Raw genomic sequence first — 23,549 nt, forward strand, 5'->3', positions numbered from 1 at the left:
TTAAAAATCATATCACATTAAATGAATTAATTAAGAGGTAAAAAATCAGAGTGAGTATTAAAGGATTAAGGGACATGGGAGTAATGTAATCCTCCAGACTCAAGTAAAAATAATTTGGTTTGAGGGGTTAAGAAGAGCTGACCTGATCAGATAGAATCCATTTACTCAGCTTGGTGTTTAGAAAAAGACTCTCTTAAATTACACTGGTTGCACCCTGCTGAAATGGGTAGAATTACTGGACATGTCCTTCTTGGTGGAATAATTCATTAGGAAATTAATAGAGCTTTGGCTAGTCTTTTCCATTTCAGAAGATTATTCACATTACAGTTACTTAAAAATAACACCCTCTGAGAAACTAGGCCTGGGCTTAATCAGCTAATTCTTCCCATTAAGTCTTTCCAAGACGGTCTTCATTTGGAGGAATGCTTGGTAACCTGGAGTGCTGACATTTCTGACAGAAGTTTGGGCTCTGCATTTCAGTGAGTCATTGTGTAATGAGGTCTAGTGCATGGTGTCCCCAGGGTAGGAGTGGAGAGACTGGCTTGGTTAGCCACGTGGATCCTTTCTCCATGGGTGTAGTTCCTCTTCTTATCTCTCCTACACCAACCCCCTTTTCTTCCCAATCCCCCCCAATATGCTCCTTGCTATCTCTGTGCCTTTGTTCCTCCTCCTCCTCCTCCTCTTCTTCCCAAAGATGGTCTCCTACCCTCTTAGCTTATCTAAACTTAGCTTGTTCTCCATAGCCCAACACAAGTCCCACCACCTTTTCCATGACACACTGTGTGTCATTCTCCCTCCCTTCTCTGAGCTCCCATGGTACATCTACAAGGAACTTTAGCATCCATGTACTACTGGCCATCTTTGGAGACTGAAGAGAAAATGTCACTTCCTTAAGGGCTGGGAATCATACTTCTAACCCCTTTTTGGTCTCCCACAAGCACCCGGCAGAGGGCTTGTGGGTGACACAAGTTCTTAGTAAATACTTGTTTCTTGATTGATTAGACTATCCCTACAATTCAGCCACATTGTTATTTATTGGTCAGCATTTTTCTTTTCTGTTTTGTTTTGTTTTTTAAGCTTTGTCCTCAGACACTTCCTAGCTGTGTGACCCTGGTTAAGTCACTTATCACTTAACAATTGCCCTGCCCTTACTATTCTTCTGCCCTAGAACCAGTACTTAGTTTTGATTCTAAGACAGAAGGTAAGGGTTTAAAAAAAAAAAAAAAAACACCTTACTTTCTGTCTTAGTAAGAACTCTTAAGACAGAAGGGCAAGGTCTAGGCCAGTGGTTTCCAAACTTTTTTGGCCTACCGCCCCCTTTCCAGAAAAAATATTACTTAGCGCCCCCGTCACATACTATCATTGCCCCCAAATGCGCCTGTGGCCATCACCACTCTCCTAGATCGCTGCAGCACCCACCGGGGGGGGTGGCACCCACTTTGGGAATCACTGGTCTAGGCAAATCAAGGTTAAATGATTGTTCAGAGTCAAACAGCTAGAAAGTGTTTGAGACCAGAATTGAACCCAGGTCCTCCCAATCCCAGGCCTGGCACTTTGTCCATTGTGCTACCTAGTTGCCCCATGGATAGCATTTTTCCAAAGGCCTTTACTGACCCTACCTATAATAAGTGCTTAGTGGTTGCTAAGTGAATAATTCAGAAAGAGCTCTGATTGGCAGTGTGGTGTAGTAGAGACCTGGGATTGTATCCCCAGAACTTAGCTACATGACTCTGAGCAAGTCATTTAACTCCTCAGCTGTCCATAAACCCCTGCTTTGCAGGACAGCTCAGAGGTGCAAATGAAATAATATATATGAACCACTTTGAAGATTCTAAACTGAGTGATACAGCCTTTGTTTCCAAAGAGCTTATAATCTCTCTATTTTTTTTATTTGAACATTTATTTACCTTCTCTCTTAGTATCAGTTCTAAGACAAAAGAGTGACCAGGGTTAAGTGACTTGCCCAGAGTCACACAGCTAGAAAGTGTCTGAGACCAGATTTGAACCCAGGACCCCCTTTTCCAGGCCTGATGCTCTAACCACTGTTCCACCTTGCTGCCCAAGATTACAGTCTTAAAAGATAAACCATGAAAGCAGATAACTAATACAGTGTACTCTGTGGAGTGGTCTAGGAGAGAAAAGTCATTTCCCATTGGTTAGTCAAGGAAGAAGGTATTTTTGAATTGAGTTTTAAAGAATGGATAGGATTTCAGCAAGTCAGTAAGTACGTGTGAATAGTTTTAGGATAAACTGAAGATGTCTCCACAGAATTGCCCTATTCAATCCCCGGGTCATTGGGTCCTGGAATCATCACGTTAGAGCTGGAAGAGAACTTGGGTCCCTTGTTTTTCAGAAGAGGGACATGAGGGCCAGCAGTGAGACTCGTTCTGGGTCACATAGGGAATAAGCAGCAGAGCAGAAATTCCAGTCCAGGTTCTTTGCCTCCCCATCCAGCCCTGGCCTCCTTGTTAACATACGAGTTAGTCAAGCCTGCCCACCATCTGGCGCCTCTGATTTGCCCAAGGTCCAACAGGTAGTAAAGCAGAGATATGCCTCAAATCCAGGCGTTCTTTGTCCAAATCCGCTTTCCCTATTCCTGCCATTCTGTTAACCTGCCCCCTTTGCCACTCCCTAAAGACATCTAGACTCTAAAGACTGGACCTAAGTCAAGGAAGAAGTAGTAAAGGCAGTCCTACGTGGTTCCCCCAAAGCAGGGAATTGGACTGGATGACCCATCCAGTGGCAATTAGGACTCCCTCTTAAATATGTCTCTTTTTCTGGCTTGAGATGTCTTCTCCCAGTCTTCCTTTTGCAAATAAAAATATAAGCTTTTGGGAAAAGATTAGATTTTTCCAAATTTAAGACTCCCAAGGAGATTGTACCACTTCTGAACAAGGAAAAGAAATAGTCTCTCTTTGCCTCTAATGGGAAAGACTCCAAACCTTAATCTTTTGGAGAAACAATTAGCATTCTAGGACCTCAGTAAGAATGGGACCCAGCAGGGCTCAGTAAGGAGAGGGGAAGGAAGAAAGCAGGGGGCATGCAAACCTACATCCAGCTCATAGGGTTCTATAGTTTCCTTTGTCTTTGCTTCCTGTAGCAAACTCCCTAGGCAAAAAGCCCTTGTTCTTCCCCCATCTCCTATGGCAAGGACATTTTGTAACAGAGAGAGAGAGACAGAGACAGAGAACACAGATACAGACACAGAGAGAGACACAGACAGAGACAGACACAGACAGAGACAGAGAGAAGGAGACAGAGATGGAGAACAGAGAGGGGGAAGAAGAAGGGAGGCAGAGAGTCAGTCTTTATTCTCTACTCTTTCTGTCCCCCTGGGATGGGAAGAAATCTGTCCCAGAGGTTCTCATTACTGTTTTACCAGACTAAGTTGGTCCATGCTATAGGCTGAGAAAAAGGGTATTTTCATTCTCTATACAGGTCCATTCAAAAAAGATTTACTTGACCTGCCTGTGCTAGGCTCTGTGAAGACAACAGAAGAGGGTACAATCCCTGCTCACACTTGAATTAAAATTGGAGACCATAGAAAGGGGACTTGCTCCAGAGTCAGAGGACAAGGTTTCAAACAGGGATTTAATGGTCACCTCCAAATAAATGATCCCCAGATCTACCTGTCTAACCCCCATTCTCTCCACTGAGGCTTAGTCCCATATTACATCTCACACTAGATCTCCCCGCTTTGAGCATCCACATTTTCCTGATTCTGTTGAAGATACACCATTCTTTCAGTTCATCATCTTGGCATAGTTATCCTAGACTGTTAACCTCCTGCCCCCTATCCACTACCCAGTCAATTATTAAATCTTGCAAAGGTCTCCCCTCCTTGCTCAACTCCAGTGGCTTCCTGTTGCCTCAGGGATAACTGGTATACTCCTCTGTTTAGCTCTTAATGCCCTTCAGCACCTGGCTCCATCTGTCTTTGTAGTCCTCCTCTCATCTGGGAGCCAGCCAAGCAGGCCTCCCTTCTGTTACTCCCAAATGGCTCTTGTCTCTCTGCCTTCACCCTGGCCATGCCCCGTACCTGGAATGCATTCCTCGTTTAGCTCCCCCTCTCCCTGCTAGACGTAACCCTTCTTGATTTCCCCCCACCCTGGTGAAGGGGCTCTCCTTACCAGACCACTTTGTAGATGGACTCGTTGTTTCCTCCATATCTTTTGAGATTGTAACCTCAGCTCCTTGACTGTGCCTGATAGCAGTTGGTGCCTGATAAATACTACTCAATGGTGCATCCTTGCAGCTTGCAGGGCCACGGACACATCCCTCATCTTTCCTCACTTAGCGCCAATGTAAAGTGAGATGGGGTGCCATAACCCCTGAGGCCCTTTCTAGCTCTCAATCAATGCTTCTCTGAACCTGGTGGTCCTTGTAGAAAAGTAAACAGCTGCTTGCCCTGATCTTCCTTTCCTGATTTGTGGGAGACAGCCCCGGCTCTCATCTCTTTTGGAACGAGGACCTGTGGCCAAGGTGTTTGACATTAAAAGCTTTTGGTGCCTCTTGGAGCCAGGACCCCAAGAATGGAAAAACCATCCATACTAAGGTTAGCATGACTGGAGGTCAGAGGCATCATGCTGTCCGTCTCCTTGGGGTGTGCTTTATTTCATATAAATAGGATCTGGTCTGGCAAATCTCCGTGTGAGATCAATACCAGCCGGCAGCTTGCTTCTGCTCAGACAGTGCAGCCATCTCTTGAGGAGCAAACTTTCTGGGAAAAGCCCCTCTTGGTAGCCTGTGGGCAGAAGGGTCAGGAAGCTGCCTGGGGCTTTCTCCAAGCCCTCTCCTAGCACTTCCTTCTCCTGGGCCATTTCCTCAACCCTGACCCTCCTCCAAGTCAGGGAGAGCAGCATCGGTATGGCCCAGAGCATGTGTGCCGTGAGGACAGGGATCGTTTGGCCTCGCATCATTCCTCATGATTCTGCCTTGCATTGGTATCATGCCCCAGGGCATTATGCTTTCCCGTGTGCTCCGTCTGTGAGGTGGGCAGAGCAGCTCTTATTCCTGCATTGTTAAAGATGTGGGGCAAGGTTCAGAGGGTTTAGAACCATGATGGTGAACCTACGGCACATGTGCCAAAGATGGCATGCAGAGCACTCTCTGCGGGCACGTATGCCATCCCTCCTGGTGAAGCTGCTCCCTTCCCCCTCCCCACCCATCTATACTTCCTCTCTTCCCTGCCTGGGACTAGGGGCTGTGGGGCGGGAGGGAAGGAGAGGGGAGACAGGAGGCAGCATATGGTCTCCCAAAGGTTCGCCATCACTGGTCTAGAGAATTAGTGGTGTTGTGGGATTTCAAGCTAGTTGGAGATCCTTTAGTCCAGGGTTTCTTTTTAGTCTCCTGGGCCCCTTTGGCAACAATCTGGTAAAGCCTCTGGTTCCCTTCTCACTGCGATGTTTTTAAAACGCATAAAATAAAGTACATAGGATTATAAAGGAAACCCATAAGAGCAAAATAGAGTTATTAAAATCTTCTTTTTATAACTCACAGAGATAGGTAGCAGAGTACATAGAGTGCCAGGCCTAGAGATGGGAGGTCCTAAGTTCAAATCTCGCCTCAGACATTTCCTAGCAGTGGGACCCTGGTCATGTCGTTTATCCTCAATTGCCTTATCTTAACTGCACTTCTAATATCAATTCTAAGACAGAAGGTAAGGGTTTAATTAAAAAAAAAAAAAAAAGCCCTAGCCCCTGTTGGCTGCTCCCCTCCCCTGCTCCACCATGCTTGAGGACATTTTTATATGCCCCCCCCTCCCACTGTGAAATGTGAGCCCTTCCTGGGGTAACGTGGAGACTCACAGGTGGCATGAGGATGCAGTGTGGGCACACGGTCTCTAAAAGGTTGGCCATCACTGCCCAGCCCAACCCTTTCTTTCCACAGAGAAAGAAACAATAGTCCAGAGAGTTAGATGAAATAATATCACCTGGGTAGAATTGGAACCCAGTTCCTTTGATTTTAAACCTAATGTTCTTTCTCCTCCACTATGCAGAGCTTGATCTCCTCAAAAATCAAGGTTTCTTTTTTTAAAAAATATTTTTTATTGCTCTGTTTGGATTTTGCATCATCTAAATGCCCCTTCATTCCCTCCCAAAGAGCCATCTTTTATAGTAAAGAATTTAACTGAATTTTTTTAAAAAGAAGAAATGATAAAGAAGAGGGAAAAGTATTCAATCAAACTGGTCAACATATATGGAAAAAGTCCAACATTCTGTGCAGAAGAGCCCAAGTATCCTGACTAAGGTCTAATCAGTGCCTTGAGGTGAGCGCATGAATCACTGAAAGCCAGGATTCCCAGCTTCCCTGTGTGGCCCTGCCTCTGCCTGCCCCCTGTGATGTTTGTAAAGCACCTTGGAAGTCTCCAGGTGCCCTAGAGAATCCGCAAGGACTTTGGTGGCTTCCCGGGCCCCCCTTCCCAGATAAAAATCTTGGAGGCCCAAAAGCTCCTCCCTCCTAGCACATTGTTCAGAACTATCCTGGTGGAGAGAGAGTCAGGGAGGAGGAGGATGAGAATACTTGGGTGTGGTGTTTGTGCTGAGCCCCTGAGAGGGCCAGGAATTACTGGTCTTTCAGAAGGTCCAGCAGGCTGCACTGAACACAAGGCCTCCATGAGGAGAGAGGGTCTGCCCCAGCGCCCTCCCTCCACTCTGGGCCTGAAGGAGCCCCACATCCTGCCCAGCTCCACCCTGCAGAGTCCCCGCCCCCCCACCCCCCATGTGCATTCTCTTCTTCTGTCCATGATGCCCTTTCTGGTCTGGCCATTGAAGAAGCAGCACCCTGAGGCTGGCAGAGGCTGGCAAACCAAGATGGCAATACCAGTAACTGGTATGTTTGTATGTCTCTTGAATTCACTTGTTCCTCACATCAACCTGAGAGGTCATACCCACTTTATGGATAAGGAAGCTTGAGACTGTGGGAAGGCTCAGTGATTTGACATGGGTCACTGTCTGAGGAAGGATTCAAATTCAGATCTATCTTAAATCTAAATCCAAGTCCTAGCTCTGACATCTGACAAATATAGCTGATAGGCCCCTGACTCAACAAGTCACATAAAGCTCTCAGTTCTCTAAGCAGCTCTCTTCAGAGCCCACGTTGAAAAGAAGGTTCTGATCTGCATTTGCACAAAGAGTGTCTTCCTCTTGGCAGCTGGGTGGCTCAGTGGGTAGAGAACTAGGCTTGGAGTGGGGAGGTCCTGGGTTCAGATGTGGCCTCAGACACTTCCTAGCTGGGTGACGCTGGAAGAGTCACTTAACTCCTTTTGCCTAGCCCTTACCACTCTTCTGCCTTGGAACCCATGCCTTGTATTGATTCTAAGGCCAAAGGTAAGGGTTCGAAAAGAGATTCCTCAACCAAGAATTCTCTATACCACTGAGACCACAGGTCTGCTCCCTCCCCCCCAAGTCCTGGGTGTTCCCAAAGCCCCCACATAAGGGCCTCCTGAATGTTGATTCAGAGCAGCCTAGATTCCCCAGGCCTCACTCTAGCCCTGGTGAGCCTCCCAGCCCTGAAGGTGCTGCTTCTGACAGAGACCTTTGGGTCTGGTTGAAAGACCCCTCCGTGTATCTTAGTGAATTATCCCCTTCTGCACTACACTTGTGAATAATGAAGGAGCTGCATCGTGTGCTTCCCCCTCCTGGGTTTTTGGAAAAGGATGAACGTGATCTCTCAGACACAGGGTGGGCCCAGGTCTGCCAAGGCCAGTTCATTCATTAGTTCTCTCTGCAAATATTTATGGAGGATTTCCTGTGCACCTAGGCCTGTGCTGAGAAGGGTGAGGCCTTGACCTTGACCTAGATGTTGACTATGGCCTGGAATGTAGCTCTGCCATCTAGCTGGGAAAGTGAAATGATAAGAGCACATGATTAAGGGTCATCCTTGGGCTTTTGAATCAGGAGAGAAAGGTGGCCTGGCACAGGATCATAGACTTAAATCTGAAGGGTTCTAAGAGATCATCCACCAACCCTTCTTTTGTCTGTGGAAGAAAGCTGAGGCCCACAAAGGATGACTGGCTTGCCCAGGGTCACATGAATGAATGAATGAATGAATGAATGAATGAATGAATGAATGAATGAATGAATGAATGAATGAATAAAAAGAGCATATATTTATTATTAATCACATGTAGTAAGTGATCACTGTGTGCCAGAGTGGTTGCTGATTAGCTCAGAGTCTTAGACAGAGGCTCAGAGACTCAGACAGAGGCAGGGATGAGTTTTGGTCTAGGAAGACCAAAGGAGGGGAGGTGAGAGGAGGAGGGGCAGGACAGGAGCTGGATGACTCAGTGAGATGGAAAGCTGAAGCCTGGCCTGCTGTCTAGGGGCCCATCTGATAGAGAAGAGCTGGCCAGGTAAACCATCTGAATTCAGTCACTCAGGACAAGCCCCTTGACCGCAGATACTATTTTTTTGCCTGGCATTTGGCAATCATCTGATTGACTCGGACACCCAATCCTTGGGTTTAGACCCTAGGATAGGGACTCCCCAAATGAGAGGATTGATTTTTCTGGAGACTCAAGGCCTGGATTTTGGCATAGCCTGGTATGGAGGTCTCATGTCCAGGACTGAGGGTGTCCTGGTCCAGGTGAGGAGAAGTGGGTCAGCTATGGCAGGGAGGTGGTGAGATGGCCTGTGAAACTGAAGACAAGGGGAATGAAGCGGGATTTGAACCTAGGTTGACTTTGGTCTCCAGACATACCAAACTGCTTTACAGGAGATGAGACTTGAGCTAGACCATGAGTAATGACTAAAAATGACCAGCATCTGTCCCGGAAGGAACCCAGGATGTCAGGAGAATGTGCTAAGGAGGCTGAATCATCGCTTTGAGTCCCTGTGTGAGCTAGTTAATTTTACCCAGGGACAAAAATCCCAAACTGTTGGCTGGCCACAGGCTCTTCTAACTTCAGCCAGCCCCAGAGGACTGGGAATTAATCAGCAACCATGTATTAATAAGCACCTACTATGTCCCAAACAGCATACACATACACAAATTAAATACAAGGTAATTTGGGAGAGGGAGAACACCAGCAAAATCTTCAAGGAACTCCTAAACTGAATTCAGAAGGAGTCCCTTCCACAGGACACCAGCAGCTTTCTCATTCTTGGAGGCATCCCTCAGGGCTGTGGATCTTATCAAAGTGGATTTGAAGATGCCATCTTTTGGTTCTATTTCCTGGAGGTACTGAGCCAAAATATGTGCTGTGGAGAGGAGAGAGATGGAATGTACTCCCCAGCCACTCTGCCATTCCCCAGGGTCAGAGAGGAAGGGGTAAAAGTAGAGGACTGCCTGTTTGAATAGCCTGCGGGACAAGCACGTGCTTCAGCCAGGAAGGGATGTGGTTCTGCTGAGAAATTCCACTCTTGGGTCACTCATGCTAATGGAATTTCAGCAGCGAGGCCCCAGCCTGCCCACGGAAAAGGAGCTTCTGACATGGCTCAGCTTACAGCGGTCCCTGTACCCAGCACGTCCCTCAGCTGCCTTCATCTGGTCCAGGCCTTGCGTGCCATGGCCAGATCCAGCGATCTGGCGCTGCCCCGAATGGCCGGGAGAGCAGGTCTGGGACAAATCATGTTGAGTCGGGTCCGTGCCAAGCTGAGCAGCGTGAGAGCTCTGAGCAGCACAATGGAAAAAGCAGAGCGGAGGACAGGGTCCCAGCGAGCCATGGGAAGGGAATGGCCCGCCAGGGTCACGGGAGGGATGCCAGAAGGCCAGCTGGCTGAATCCAGGAAGTAGCCTGGGGGAGATAGCCCGGACCTTGGTCAGCACACAGTGAACACCCCGGCCGTTTGAGGAGCAGAGAGAATAAGCTGCTTGAACTCTCTGACTTTGCTAACAGTGGGGCCCAATGCCTGGCACCCAGCTTGTTCTCCATCGCTGCCTCTCACTGGGCTGCATCCTGCCTGCCTTCAGAATTAGCCCTGCCCCTCACAGCCCTCTGTCAGGAGCCCTGGTTACTTGTCTACGGTCCCGTCTTCCTCCCAGACTGGAACTCCATGGGAGCAGGGATTTGTCTCATCTTCCCTTCTTTGTCCCCAGGTTCCCAGCCAGGGGCCTCTGGGCACAGTCAACCCGGAGGACCTGCGAACTATTTAATTGGCTTAATGAAACCCTTCCCAGCTGCCCTGTGAGATAATCGTAGTCCATCATGTATTACAGTGGGAGGCAGGATGGCAGGATGGGTTCGGGTCCTGCCTTGGGCAGCCAAGGAGCACTGTTGATAGGGTGCTGGATGTGGCTAGAAGACAAGTTCAGATCTGGCCCCAGACCCTTAATAGCTGTGATCCCCACTCCGCTCCTTTTCCCTCCCAACAAAACACAGATTGAGAGATGAAAGCTTTTGAAATAAAGAGTGGGGATGTCCAGGCTCGGGTCTCCAACCATCTGACATTTCCTCCTTTGGAGAGGAGGGGGCAGACATTGGCACAGGCATTAGTTCAAAGCAGAGTTTGGCTCCAAGCAGGCAGATGAGTCAGGCAGGCCACACCACTGACTAAAGCGGAAGGAAAAGGTCACAAACCAACAAGGGAGACAGGTTCTCAGGGAAGGTACACTTACAGGTAGGGAGGGGCCTGGCCTGACCCCTGGCATGGGGAACATAATGAGGTATTGGAGTGATGATGGACCTAATGAGTGCTGAGTACCAAACTCAGTTCTTGGGGAGACTCAGGGTACAGAAGATAACACCGTCCCTTGAGGCACTGAAGGTCTATTTGAAGAAAATGACATTAGCACAAATAATTATGATACTGAATACATACATTGCATGTGGCATTGGAGAGTTAGAAAATGTGTTGCATGAGGTGTGAGGGTTGGCATTTCCTGCCAGAGGGATCATGGATAACTTCCTAGAAGCTGGAGGACAATTGGGTTCATATTAAAGGATAGATAGGAATTCATCATGGAGGGAAGTACAAGAATGTTCATGGGGTAGGCTAGTCCAGCCAAAGCATAAAATTCATGAAAGCTCCTGGACTGAGGCTGGAGAGGCCACTGCTTGGGGAAGGCTTTACAATGCCAGGGAGAAGAATTAGGACTTTAGAGATAAACAGGAAACCCTTGGAAGTTTTTGGCAGAGTAATAACTTTACCAAATCTAAGTGCAAGTAAAATTGTTCTAAAAGCAGTCTAAAAAATAAATAATTCACAAACATTTTTTACCAAGTGCCAAGACACTGAGAGTAGAAATGATAATCCTTGCCCTCAAAAAGCTTACATTCTACAGGAAGGAGACAACAAACAAATGTATACAAAGTAGTGAAACCCAAGTTAGCTTGGGAGGAGGTGTACTAGCCATCAGAAAAGGCTTCTAAAAGGAAGCAGTTCTCGAATTGCATCTTGAAGAGGGACTCTGAGGCTGAGTTGAGGAGTGAGGCCATTCCATGTGTGTGGGGATGGCCAGTGCAAAGAGGTAGGTAGAAGGGGGAATGTCAGGTGGGAAAAAAAGAGGGAAGATCAGGTAAGCTCAGACTCAGAGTATAGGATGGGGGAAGTAAGCTGCATCAAGGCTAGAAAGGTTGGTCAGAGCCAGGTTGTGAGAGATTTTAAAAGCCAAACAGAGGAATTAATCTTTGACTTGCCTAATGCTGTGCAATTAGTGAATGCCTGAAATGATAAGCAACTGAACTCTGGTGGAGACAACCCTTGCCCCAAAACACATCATATGGTCAACTGGGAAAGACTTAGCTATTCTTAGCAATACAGTGATCCAGGCCAATTCTGAAGGACTTATTGCAAAGAATGCTATCCCCCTCCAGGGAAAGAACTGATGGAGTCTGAATGCAGATCAAAACGTACTATTTCTCATTTTATTTTTTGTGTTATTGAGGATTTTGGTTTTATATAGTATTCTCTCAACATGACCAATATAGAAATGTTTTGCATGATGATACATGTATAACCCAGAGCAAATTCATACCATCTCTAGGAAGAGGGAGGGAAGGGAGGGAGACAGTTTGGAACTTATTATTTTGGAAAACATAAGTTTAAAATTATTACATGTAATTTGGAAAATAAAATATTAAAAAGATAAAAAGCAAAGCCCACCAAAGAGGCAGAAGCATCACCATTCAGCCACTGACTGGGTAGATATGTGGATATGTGGACTGAGGGAGAGTAAGGACATGAGGTTATTGCCACAGTTGCAAACCTCAGTGACTGTCTCTTCTGCAGAAGTGGGGAAGTTGAGGAGAAGAAGAGTGAAGTTGAACTCTGTTGGGAACATGTTAAGTTTGAAATGGCTGTGAAACATCAAGTGGAGAGGTCCAGTAGTCGGCTAGAGATGTGCAGTTGAGAGACACAGAAGCTCAATATGTAGATCTGGGAATTAACTGCAAAGAGCTGATAAACCATGGAAGGTAAAGAGGCCACTGGTAGAATGGAGAAGAGATGGGGATCCACGATGGAGTTTGGGGGCTCTGATATGGATGATGAGGAGTGGGATGGAATGAGGTTATGAGTCAGATTGAGAAATGGCTGATTTTCGGTGTTGCTTTTTAATTTTGCTTTTTTAACATTCATTTTTTAAAAATTTGAGTTCCAGTTTCTCTCCCTTCTACTACTGAGAAGGCAAGCAATATGATATTAGTTATATACAAAACACATTTCCATATTAGCTATGTAGCAAAAAGCAAATTTTTTAGAGAAAAGAAAAATTTAAAAAAAAGTTTTACTCTGTTCTCATATTTAATCAGTTCTCTTGCTGGAAGTGGATAACATTTTTCATCATGAGTCTCTGGAATCACCTCGGATCTTTGTATTGAGCAGAATAGCTAGGTCTTTTCCAGGTGATAGTTACAATGTCACTGGCCCTGTGTGCAGGATTCTCCTGCTTCTGTTTGCTCCACTCTGCATGAGTTCTTATAAGTCTGCCCAGGTTTTTCTGAACTCATTGTGTTCATTATTGCTTATAGACTAACATCCACTCACATTCATTTGCCACAACTTGTTTGGGAAATGTCAGAGTTTTTGATTGAGGAATTGGAACCCTTGAGGATGATTGGTGAAGTCCAGAGGGTGACCATCCCAGGGGCCAGTGGGGTGGAGGGCAGGTGTAAATCATCCTCCCCTTGGGAGCTGGACAGGACTGATCACAGGCATGGTGGCCTCATGCTGGACTTGGCATCTAGGGTTCAAAACCTGCCTCAGACACCAGCTCCTGTGACCCTGGGAAAGTTTCTTTGTGGGTGAAATGGAGATCATCAAAGCCTCTACTTTGCAGGGTTATTGTGAGAGTCCAAGGAAGATTAAGTGCTTTGCAAACCTTAAAGTGAGGTTTGTGTGCCCATTAGCAGCTCTTATTGTATAACACACACATCACAAGTCAGTTGTATAGCAGGAGGGGGAGAAGTGCCAAGCGAGGGGATAGGCTGGGGCCATTGTGGCTTGCCTCTTGAAGGAGGGGGACTTGGAGCCTGTTCCAGAGGGAGGAGCATCCATGATAACACAGCATAGTCTGCAGAGGCACTGAGCCTCTTCAGAAAGCCCCCAGAGAGGGGTGGTCCTGTGCCAGCACAACCTGGGTTCAGAGTTAGGGGCCAGCTGCTCTTCTAGGCACACAGAGTCCACTCCGAATCCTTGGGTTCTTACACCATGTGGTGTGATGGGCCCAAAGCTTCCACACAGAAGTGGGTGTAAGCTACTTGGAGGAGTAGGAATGCCATAAGGGATTAGGGGTTCAGGGGAGGGTGTGGGTTGCCAAGGTGGTCTGTCCATGTCACACAGCCACACTGCCCTATGGCGCTGGGCAGAGCACTCTGGTGATCTGTCCAAGACTGCCTTGAAGACCCACACTGGGCCTGCCTCTCTCTCTCTCTCTCTCTCTCTCTCTCTCTCTCTCTCTCTCTCTCTCTCCCTCTCTCCCTCTCTCCCTCCCCTCCCCCTGCAGCCTGATGTTCACGAAGGCGAAGCTAGAATGTGTCTTCAAAGGCCCTGAGGAGGCTCTCGTGACCTGCAGACACATGCTCCAAACATGGCAGTCCTTGTACAACATCTCTCAGCTTGGGTAGGGTCCTGTCTACAAGGCTTGGGGGGAGGCCACGCTCAGCCGGCCCAGGGACCCCTGAGTCCCAGGGGGGAGGGAAGATGGGCGCTGCAGCCCACAGGCTGGGAGAGGAGGGAAGAAGGGACCACTCTTGTGGCACAGCAGGAAAGGGCAGCCTAGAGGGTCACTCAGGGCCTTCTGAGGTTCCACAAAAGAGTGATGGTGTAAAACTAGCCCAGGCACAAGAGGACACAAATAAAAAGATGGAGAATCCCTGAGAGAGGGAATAAGGATCACTGGCTAAGGGAGGAGGGGACCAGAGTAGGACTCTGGGAAAGGGGCATTCGAGTAGGTCTTGAAGTGGAGGTTAGGAGTTCAACAGATGGTGTTCAGGGAGGGCATACCGAGTGTAGGTCTAGGAGGAATAAAGATATGGAGGAAGGAAAGCATATGAAAAACATGGAGAAAGTTGAAGACTACAGCTGGACTAGAGGGAAGGGGCTTAAACTGGAACTCATGGACTTGTTTTTAAATATTTTGAAACCAGCATTTTAATATAATTCATTTCCTACATAATCCTATGAATTGTGTTTTAAGCACTTGAAAACATTATTCTGAAAAAGGAATCCATAGGCTTTTTCCCCAGCCTGCTAAAGGAGGTCCATGACACCATACTAGTGAAGACGCCCCAGCCTATGGTATAAGAAAAGGAAGAGTGGGAGACAGCTGGAAGGACGAGCTGGAGCCATATCGTGCTCAAGTGTTAGGCTGAGAGGTTTCATTTTATCCAAAAGGCAGTGAGGAGCTGTTGAAGGTTTTTAAAGGGGGGGGGGGGTGATGTGATGAGAGTTGTGCTTTAGAAAGATTAATCTGTCGGCAAAGTAAGGACAGATTGAGAGATGAACAGGCGGCCATTTAGGAAGCAAAATGCAGTAATTGGAGGAAGAGATAGTGAAAGCCTGATGAAGGGTGATAGCAGGTTGGAATAAAGAAGAAATATTGTGGAAGTAGAACAGATAAGACCTTTTAACTGATTGATAGGGATTGGGAGGCAATATTAAGAGGAAAGGCAAAAGTGCATTAAAAATAATAATAATAAAAAAAAGACAGAGCCATGACCATCATGTTTTTAGCATTAGAGACTTGGAGCATGTGGTGCCCTTAATAGAGAAGAATCATTGGGTTTGATGGGGAAGAGGATGAGTCTGCTTTGGGACACATTGAGTTCAAGATGCCCACAGAAAACAGCCCAGTGGCGATGTCCAGTAGGAGGGACTGTGCGTGGGCACGCACATGCTTGTATGAATGTGCAGGAATAATTGTATATGAACATTCTTTGTAGTGAGGGGGAACACTCATTTTAGTCAGTTTGCAGATGAGCAGAACTAGAGCCCAGGCCCCATTGACTAGTCTAAGATCACCCAGCAAGTTTAATGGCAGAGCTGGGACTAAAACTTGTGGCCCTGGGCACATTGCCCATGTGGTAGCAGGACTCTGCCTGGCAGTCCTGTTTCTGACCACCATGAAAGGTTGACCATTTTACCTTACCCCCCTTTTTTCCAGGGGCTCTGACAAGAATTCTAGCCTTACTGAGGTACAGGTGCCAAAGAAACAAGGTGGAATGCATTTGACCCTGCCTGATAACTACGATAATGAATCAGGTAAGAAAAATACTGAGATGAAAGCATCCTAAGCTAGGGTTGGGGGCAGGCTGGAGAGAAGGATGTTAGGTTGAAGAAGAAGATAAGAGCATCAATAAAACATTTAAAAATTCACAGAAGAAAGCAAAAGAAACTATGTAAGGACACACAAACAACCATCTTATTAAATTTCCATGCTTTAAAAAAAACATAACAAGAACAAGTTTGGGTTTCATATATAACCTTTTTTATCATTTTGTATAGGAATGTTTATTGATGATAATTTCATATTTAAAAAAAAATGTTTTAAGAGAAAAGGAACAAAACTGGCCATAGCCTCCTCTTCTTGAGCTGTTCTAATGACTGCCTTGGGAACCTCATTTGAACTGAGACATGGACAAAGGTGGTGCCCTGAGGGCACTGCCCTCACCCTCCAGTTCAGGTCTTTTTCACTTAGCCAAACTAGAAGTGGGCATCTCTGAGCACTGAGAGTTGGGATAATTTTGTTGCCATGCAATACCTGCAGCTTCAGGAGGTCTTTGGAGCCAACAAAGCAGTGCTCTGACTTCTTCCCAATTAAGGCTTGCCCAGATAGATTGATCTATCAAGATGGAAGATGAATATGGGGGTGAGATGAATAAGGGCCCACTGGGACACATGGGAGAAGTGTGTCATTCAGGAAAGAACAAGTAGTGAATTCATGGCTTGGGCTTCTTTTTGTTTCTGTGTTCAAGGCTTACTTTTCAAAATAAGATAAAACTGATTCCTAGCTCCTTGGTATGGAAAGCAAGTTATAGTAAATTTGTCGTGCACTTAGGTACTATGGAAGACTTTTTCATTAATTGAGGGTTTAAGGTAACTTAAAAACAAAAACAAAAACAACCAATAGGTTCCCATGGCAAGGAAAGTATAAGCAGGATATAATGAAATTTAGGATTTTTGCTTACTACATAGTTGTACAGAGATGCAACAACAAATAACCCCTAATGAATGGATTTCCTGAACTGCTTTGTAAACATTGACCCAGGTGGGGTTGGAGAAAGGACATCGAATGTGGAGTTAGACTTGAATTTTATCTAACATGCCTCTCTGCCCTGTAAGAACAAATCACTGAAGTTCTCTGGGCCTCACAGCAAGCATTTCTTGAGTTCTGATGGCCATTGTTAAATGAAGGCATTGGAGGAGATGACCTGTCAGGGCATCCACCCCATTTTTAAGTCTTAAAATGAGATATAAATGATCACTCACTGTGTGTGAATCTATATGCCTCTGGAATGGATTACAGTCCATCAGTAAGCATTTCCTAAGCAGCCAGTGTGTGCCAGGCCTGTGCCTGGGAGCCGGAGGTAGAAAGGCAAACAGCAGTTGTTGCCCACAAGGAGCTAAGTTGGTAGGAGAGAGAGAAGGAATATGCAGGATCCTCATGGCCTCTTCTGTCCCTTTCCCTGGCAGGCTCTTACACCGCTTCCTCCATCGCAGCATCCCGGCTGGAGGAGGCCATGTCCGAGCTGACGGTGCAGAATTCAGCCATGAAGCAAGGACCCGCACCACTGTGGAACACGCTGGAGAGGATCTGGCTCCAGGCAGGTGAGGCCCTGGCCACTGGAGAAGCTGCCCCCACCGCAGAAGGGCCCACAATGATGTGGTTGCATTGTGCTGCTTCAGCCTGCCAGCGCCAACTCCAGAGATAGGCTGGGCTATGGGCTGGCAAACTTGGGCACTTCCCCTTCTCTGAATCTCTGCCTGCTGGGCCTCCCCAATGCAGGGAGGGAGTCAGTGACATAGTTGATCACTGCTAGGAGATGCTTGAATGCCGTAAACAGCCGTCACATCACCTTTTCTCTCCAGGGAACCCAGTAGCATCCTAAGAGCCTAACTCCAGCGGGCATCAGAGAAGTGTAGTAGATTTGGGAGACTCTCTGAAATAGAGCGCATCAGGGGAGGACCACTGGCCTACGAGCCACAGAACCTGCCCTCAAGTCCTGGTTCTGCCCCTTATATGTGGAGAACACACAGATACATGACCACGGGGCAGCTCGGGGGCACAGGGAGCCCCAAGTCCAAATTCTGTCTCAGGCACTTCCTAGCTGTGTGCCCCTACACAAACTGCTTCATGACTGTTTCCTCACCTGTAAAACGGGGATGACTAGAACCTACCTTACAAGTTGTTGTGACAATCAAATGAGATAATAACTAATCATGGACTCAGCGTGGTGCCTGGCACATAGTAAGGGCTATGCAAATGCCGGCTGGCTGTTAGTACCAGCTGTTATCATTCGGGGCGAGTCCCTTTTGGCCTCAGTTTCCTTATGTGAAGATCTGTGAGAGAGCTTAGCCTGTGATGGTCTTACCCCCACAGACAGTGATCCCTGGAAGCAGTGACATTTCCAGATGTTGAGAAGGCAAGGGAATAAAATATTTTTATGTGCCTACCGTGTGCCAGGCACTGTGCCGAGCACGGTTTACAAATATTCTCTCATTCGATCTTCACAACAACCCTGGAAGGTAGGTGCTATACGTATCTCATTGTTGCTGTTAAGGAAACAAAGACAGACAGAAGGGAGGTGACTTGGCCAGGGTCACAGCTAGCGTCTGAGGTCCCCGGCCCCAGCTCCTCTATCCACTGCACACCAGCTGCCTCTGTTGAGGCTAGGACTGGCAGGGGAGGTGGGGCAGGCAGGTGTCAGTGGGCATTTTTAAGTGTTTTTTACACTGGGCACAGTTCAGAGAATACAAAGACAACAACGACATGCTCCCTGCACCCAAGGAGCTGGCACACACAGTATGTTCCGAACAGATGCCTTTCAGTGGGGGGCCAGTGTGGGCCTTGGGCCGAGGTAGCCCTGAGCTGAGTGGAAGCCAGCCGGCCATCGTAAGAGGCTGATGCAAAGGAGTCCTTTATTCCTGGCATGGGAGATGGGGTGTCCTGGGTGAGGAGCAGATGGGGCAGCTCCTCTGGACTCGTGCAGGGGAGGGACGGAAGGAGCACTGGAAGGGCCTTTGGAGGAGCCCCAGCCCAAGGCAGGGCATTTGTATTGGATTCTGGGGGCAGAAGGAAACTGGAGCTTCTGGCCCAGGGGAACGGTCTGTGCACACCCCTATGTGAGGACCCCAGCTTGGGCAGGCCGTCGTGGCAGGACTGGCTGGCCAGCAAACCCGATCGATGGAATGCCGGGCCCTGCACCAGCACTCTTGAAATGGAAGTACGGCCTCACTTTCCACAAGGAGGTTTGACCTGGACAAGCCTTACTGTTCCCCACAAGAGGCCAAACACTCGGATGGGCCAGGGACTGGGGGGAAGGTCAAAGGCCCTTTGGAAACCTAGGGCCCAGGCATCGGTCATTGTTCTCCCTCCCGGAACCTGGCCCTCAGGAGTCTCCTTGCCAGCGGTCTGCCAGCCAGAGGGAAGGGAAGTCGGCCTGAGTCTGCAACATGAATGGCGGCAGGGTTTGGCACAAGGAGGATTATCCCTCCTCAGTCTTATGTCTGAGTTCAGACTCTCTAGGGAACATTTAGTTTTGAGTCCACTTTGCCCCAATGGCCTTTCCTTCACCCCTTTCACCCTTTCTCTAATCTAATCTGACAAGCATTTATGAGGGATCTGCTCTATGCAAGGCTCTGAATACACTGAGTAGGGTCTGCCCTCAAAAAGTTTCTCCTCCAGGATATCCCCCAGGAATTCTCCACCCACCCCATCCCCTGAACCCCTGCCCAGCCCCCCTTCCCTTTCGCTCCTCAGGAAGGGTGGCTCTAGGCTGGGGTTTGGGGTGGGTGCTACTTCCAGGGTCATTAACGAGTCTAGTATCTGAGAGGGCGGGCACTGCTGCCACATTCCTACCCCAGCCCTGGGAGATTGGGAGAGCCCTCTTCTTCCTCCCGATGCTCAGGCACTGCTCTGTATGGATGGGGAGGGGAGAGAAGACTCGGTCCTCCCCGTTAGAGGCTGGCACCACTGATCCCTATGAGTCCTAAAAGCTTAACATGTTCCAGCTGGTGGGAAGATCTTCGGGCAGGGCTCTGGGAACTGGGAAAAGAGCTAGGGCTCTGGCTGTAGTTCATATTTGTTTTAAAAATAGCCCCAAGGGGAGGGTCTCCCTCTCTGTCCCTCCTCTTTCCCCACTTTCTCTCCCTCCTTCCTGTCTTCTCTCAGTCCTTTCTACCTTCTCTCTTGCCTTCCTTTCCTCCTCTGCTCCCTTTCTCCTCTTTACTCTCCTGACTCCTTACTCTCTCGCCTCCCATTTATAGCCTGTTCCCTCTCCCTCCTCTCATTCTTTCCCTTCTTACCCTTTCTTTCTAGGTTTAAGAAAGAGGGAGTCTGCCCTTCTTCAGGACTCTTAGCTAGTATACTGCCACTTCCCTTTTTGCTCTTCTTCCCTTTTTCCTATCCCTTCCTCCTGTCTCTCTGCCTCCTTTCTCTTATATCCCTTCCCCACTTCCTCCATTTTCCTGTCCCTTACCTCTCCCATCTTGTCTGGTTCCCTATTCTTCCCTCTCTCCTCTGACTCTCCTTTCACTCTGCCCCTCCTTTCTCTTTCTTCCCTTTCCATCCCCTTTCCCTCCTCCTCTCTCTTCTTAGCTTCCTTCCCTCTTGTTCTGCTTTCTTCTCTCTCTTTCCTCCCTTCTCCTTTCTTCCCTCTCCTGCCTTCCACTCTTGTCTCTCTTTTCCTTCTCTCCCTCTTCTTCTCTTCCCTTCCTCTCCTACTCCTTTCCCTCCTTCTCCCTTCCTCTTCTCTGTCTCCCTGTCCTCATTTCCTCCCTTCTCTCTCTTCCCCGTCCCACATTCTTTGGTGTACACCTCTCAGTTCCATGCTGACTTGTCAGAGGGGGAGCAGTGTTTGTTCCCAGTCAGTGCTGGATCTCCATTTGAAGGGCCAGAGCCAGCTGGTTACACAAGTGCCAGCCCTGGCCTTGGGCATTATTCAGCCTTGACAAAGGCCCTTTCGTGCCCCACCTCAGATGCAGCTCCTGATCTCGCTGACCACTCTCCTGTCCATGTTGTTTGGATGTTGGTATTTTCTGGGGCAGCCTGTGGATGGGCACCCCTGTGGCAAGCCTGGCTTGTGTAAATGGACTGCCTCTCTCCTTAGCTCACATTTAGTACCACAGCAGGGCAGCCTCTCACACCAGGGGAAGCCTGTTCCCTAATGACACATCTGGAGTGAATGAATCTGTAAGGCTGTCTCTAGTCTGACCTGTTACCCTAGAATTGTCAGGGCTATATGGAAAGCAGGCCCAAGGCCCAGAGAGATCTGAGGCCCGCCTTAACCAAAGGGAAGGTAGAGACGTTCCCCATTTGGACTTCACCCACCTCCTGGGAATGAGGGGGTTCGGATGAGATGGGGAAGAGAGGCAATGAGAGCCATAGTACTGCCAAGGAAACTGAGACCTGTTCATTGTGGAGGTCCAGACAAGGCTTGCTAAGAAAATCTAATAAATGAAAATTCCCAAATAACTCAAAGAAGCATATATTTTCCATTTGCTGAGGCAGCTTGCTGAGAGGGAGACATTGAGGGAGATCCTCTCGCACGCAGGGAGAGCAAAGGAGGAAGAGAGGCAGAAAGATGGGCCAATGAGAAGAGTAGGCCAGGGGAAAATGAGAAGGGCGCAGGGAGGAAGAAAAGAGGAAGAGAGACAGGAAGGACAAAGTGATGAAGCCTTGTTGGAAAAGCTTAGAAAGAACACAGGCTGGCAGGAAGAAGAACCTCTGCCTTTTCCAAAAATGAGAGGTGCCGAGCTCCCATTTTGCTGAAATGAAGGGTAATTTTAAATGGCAGTGGGATAATCATCTCCCTTCCCTGCCCCTGGGGGGAGGAAAAGGCCTCCCAAACCTGGATGGGAGCAGTCAAGTTGGAGAGTGAACAGTGCCCGCCTCAGGGCAGGCGCTGGCTTCTTAGGGATCACCATGTTTGGTAGTGCTGGGAGCCAGCCGGGGAAGCCATGCGGGGCAGAGGTGGGGGAGGAAGCCCAGCTCTCCCAACAGCCCCAGGCTCGTCGCTTTACTTGCCCAGCTTGGGTGTTTGGCCTGCTTTGGCAGGATGCGCCAATAGGTAGCCCCATACCACAGGCCCTCTGGGAATGAGGGCACAGAAGAGGCTGGGGATGGTCCCCTCCAGAGGCAGAGCCTGTGCCCGACCTGTGTGTTGATTTTGCAGTAAGCCCCAGGAAGGCAGGGAGTGTGAGTGTGCCAACAGTCCCTCACTCCACAAAGGCGGGATGCAGAGTTCCAGCCTGGCTGGAGAGGACATGCAGCCTCCACAGGATGCTTTTTAGTAGCCCTGGGAACCTGACACCCAGCACACTGCCCAAGAGCCCTGCCATGGATCTGTTTGGCCCCTGGGCCCCTTCTCCCCTTCTCCAAATAACGTATAGGTGAGATAAAGAGGAAGGGAAGACATCATGGGTTTCCCAGCCAAGTTCCTGGGCCCCGCAGGGGTCAATGGGGTAAAGAACCTTGACTCTCACTCACTGTCCAGTAAGCACAACCCCTTACAGATTTGGAAATTCAGCCACTGAAAGGCTCCCCACCTTCAGAGGATGGACCCTTCAGTGCATCAGGCACATGAGCCCCTGGAGCTGACTCTGGAAGCTTATGGAGGGGCCAGCTTCAGTTTTGGTTTAGTTTAACAGAAAGGTGTGGGTTCTTCCAGGACTGCACATTAACTAGTCCAGGTGACTGGGCCAGGGCAAAATGAGAGCAGGACTCGTTAGCCTGGGAAGCTTTGGGAAGCTCCAGAATTTGGCAAGACCCCAGGTTCAATTCTAGAGTTAAGTTTGTTTATTTTATCTTCTTTCCCTGTCAGGAAAGCCTTTTAAAAATAAAATAAGTCCTCTGTCTGGCCTTCATCCCAGCAGCATTAAAAGGAGTGAGTTCGTGCTCAGACTTTAAGAATCTAAGGGGAACTGGAGGGTCCTGGAGACCAGAAATGGTCTGGTGGCAGCAGCAGAGAGAGATCTATTCTAATGATGACTAACTGTGGGGCCATGGGCAAGTCAATTTACCTGAGCCTTGATTTCCTTGTCTGAAAAATGAAGATAATTCTGCCTGTGGCATCTACTTTATGGGCCAATAACCTTGAAAGAAGCATACAAGGTGCTCTAAAATTCTTGGTGTCATTTTAAGCTTTAATAGTTTTTAAACTGTCCACAAACCTTGAATACCTTTTAGAAACAGTAGTAGGCAGCTATGTTGCCTTATGATTAGAATACTGAACTTAGAGCCAGGAAGATTTGAGTTTGAATCCTGCTTCTTATATCTGTTAACCAGGTGTCACTGAACCCTCTTCACTCTTCAAGTGTAAATTGGGGATAATAATAGTATCAGCCTTCCAGAGTAGTTGTGAGGGTCAAATGAGATGATGTACATAAAGGACTTTATGTGCCATAAAATATTAAGTAAATGTTAGTTATTATTGTTAAGGATTAGCTTTTATTTTAGACACTCCACAACCCCATTTTTGGATTACCAGGCACTTACAAGTCAAATGAGGCAGAGAATAGGAAAGAGAAGTCTGGGTGGTCCTGAGCCCAGATGGACTCCTTTCTACCTTGGCCTCATTTCCTCACAGACCTCGTCTTCTTTGAGGCAAGCTGAGCCCCTTCAGGGGCTGTTTTCTAGGCACTGGGTAGAAGAGGAGGAGAAGGAGGGAGGGAGAGACCAAGAGAGAGTGTTATTGGAGCTGACAAAGTGCTTCAAGCAAGGGGCAGCGACTTTCCAGCAATGGCAGGATGGAACGGAATGAAGTTCTGAACTCAGGATGTTTGACTCCAAATTCATTAAGACATGGCGGCCACATCTTCAGAAGTCCAAGGGCAGAAGGCTCTGGAAGGCTAGGCCTTGGGCTCCACAAGACTACTGTGGACAGCCAAGGGCAGTGGTGTGTTGTGGCTCTTATTTCTGAGATTAACTACTAAGAACCCTCTGTCCTTCTC

General features: G+C 48.0%; 1 protein-coding gene across 1 annotated transcript in view; it reads left to right on the forward strand.

The window, feature by feature from the left end:
• Positions 1 to 23,549, forward strand: part of TTC7A (tetratricopeptide repeat domain 7A) — a 175,128-nt gene that overhangs the window by 133,168 nt on the left and 18,411 nt on the right. Inside the window, exons 16-18 of the mRNA XM_044663296.1 lie at positions 13,885 to 14,001; positions 15,544 to 15,641; positions 17,073 to 17,207. Of these exons, the coding sequence (XP_044519231.1) occupies positions 13,885 to 14,001; positions 15,544 to 15,641; positions 17,073 to 17,207 (350 nt within the window). The remainder of the gene's footprint in view (positions 1 to 13,884; positions 14,002 to 15,543; positions 15,642 to 17,072; positions 17,208 to 23,549) is intronic.

The sequence above is a fragment of the Gracilinanus agilis genome, chromosome 2 (assembly GCF_016433145.1).
Source record: "Gracilinanus agilis isolate LMUSP501 chromosome 2, AgileGrace, whole genome shotgun sequence".
NCBI lineage: Eukaryota > Metazoa > Chordata > Mammalia > Didelphimorphia > Didelphidae > Gracilinanus > Gracilinanus agilis.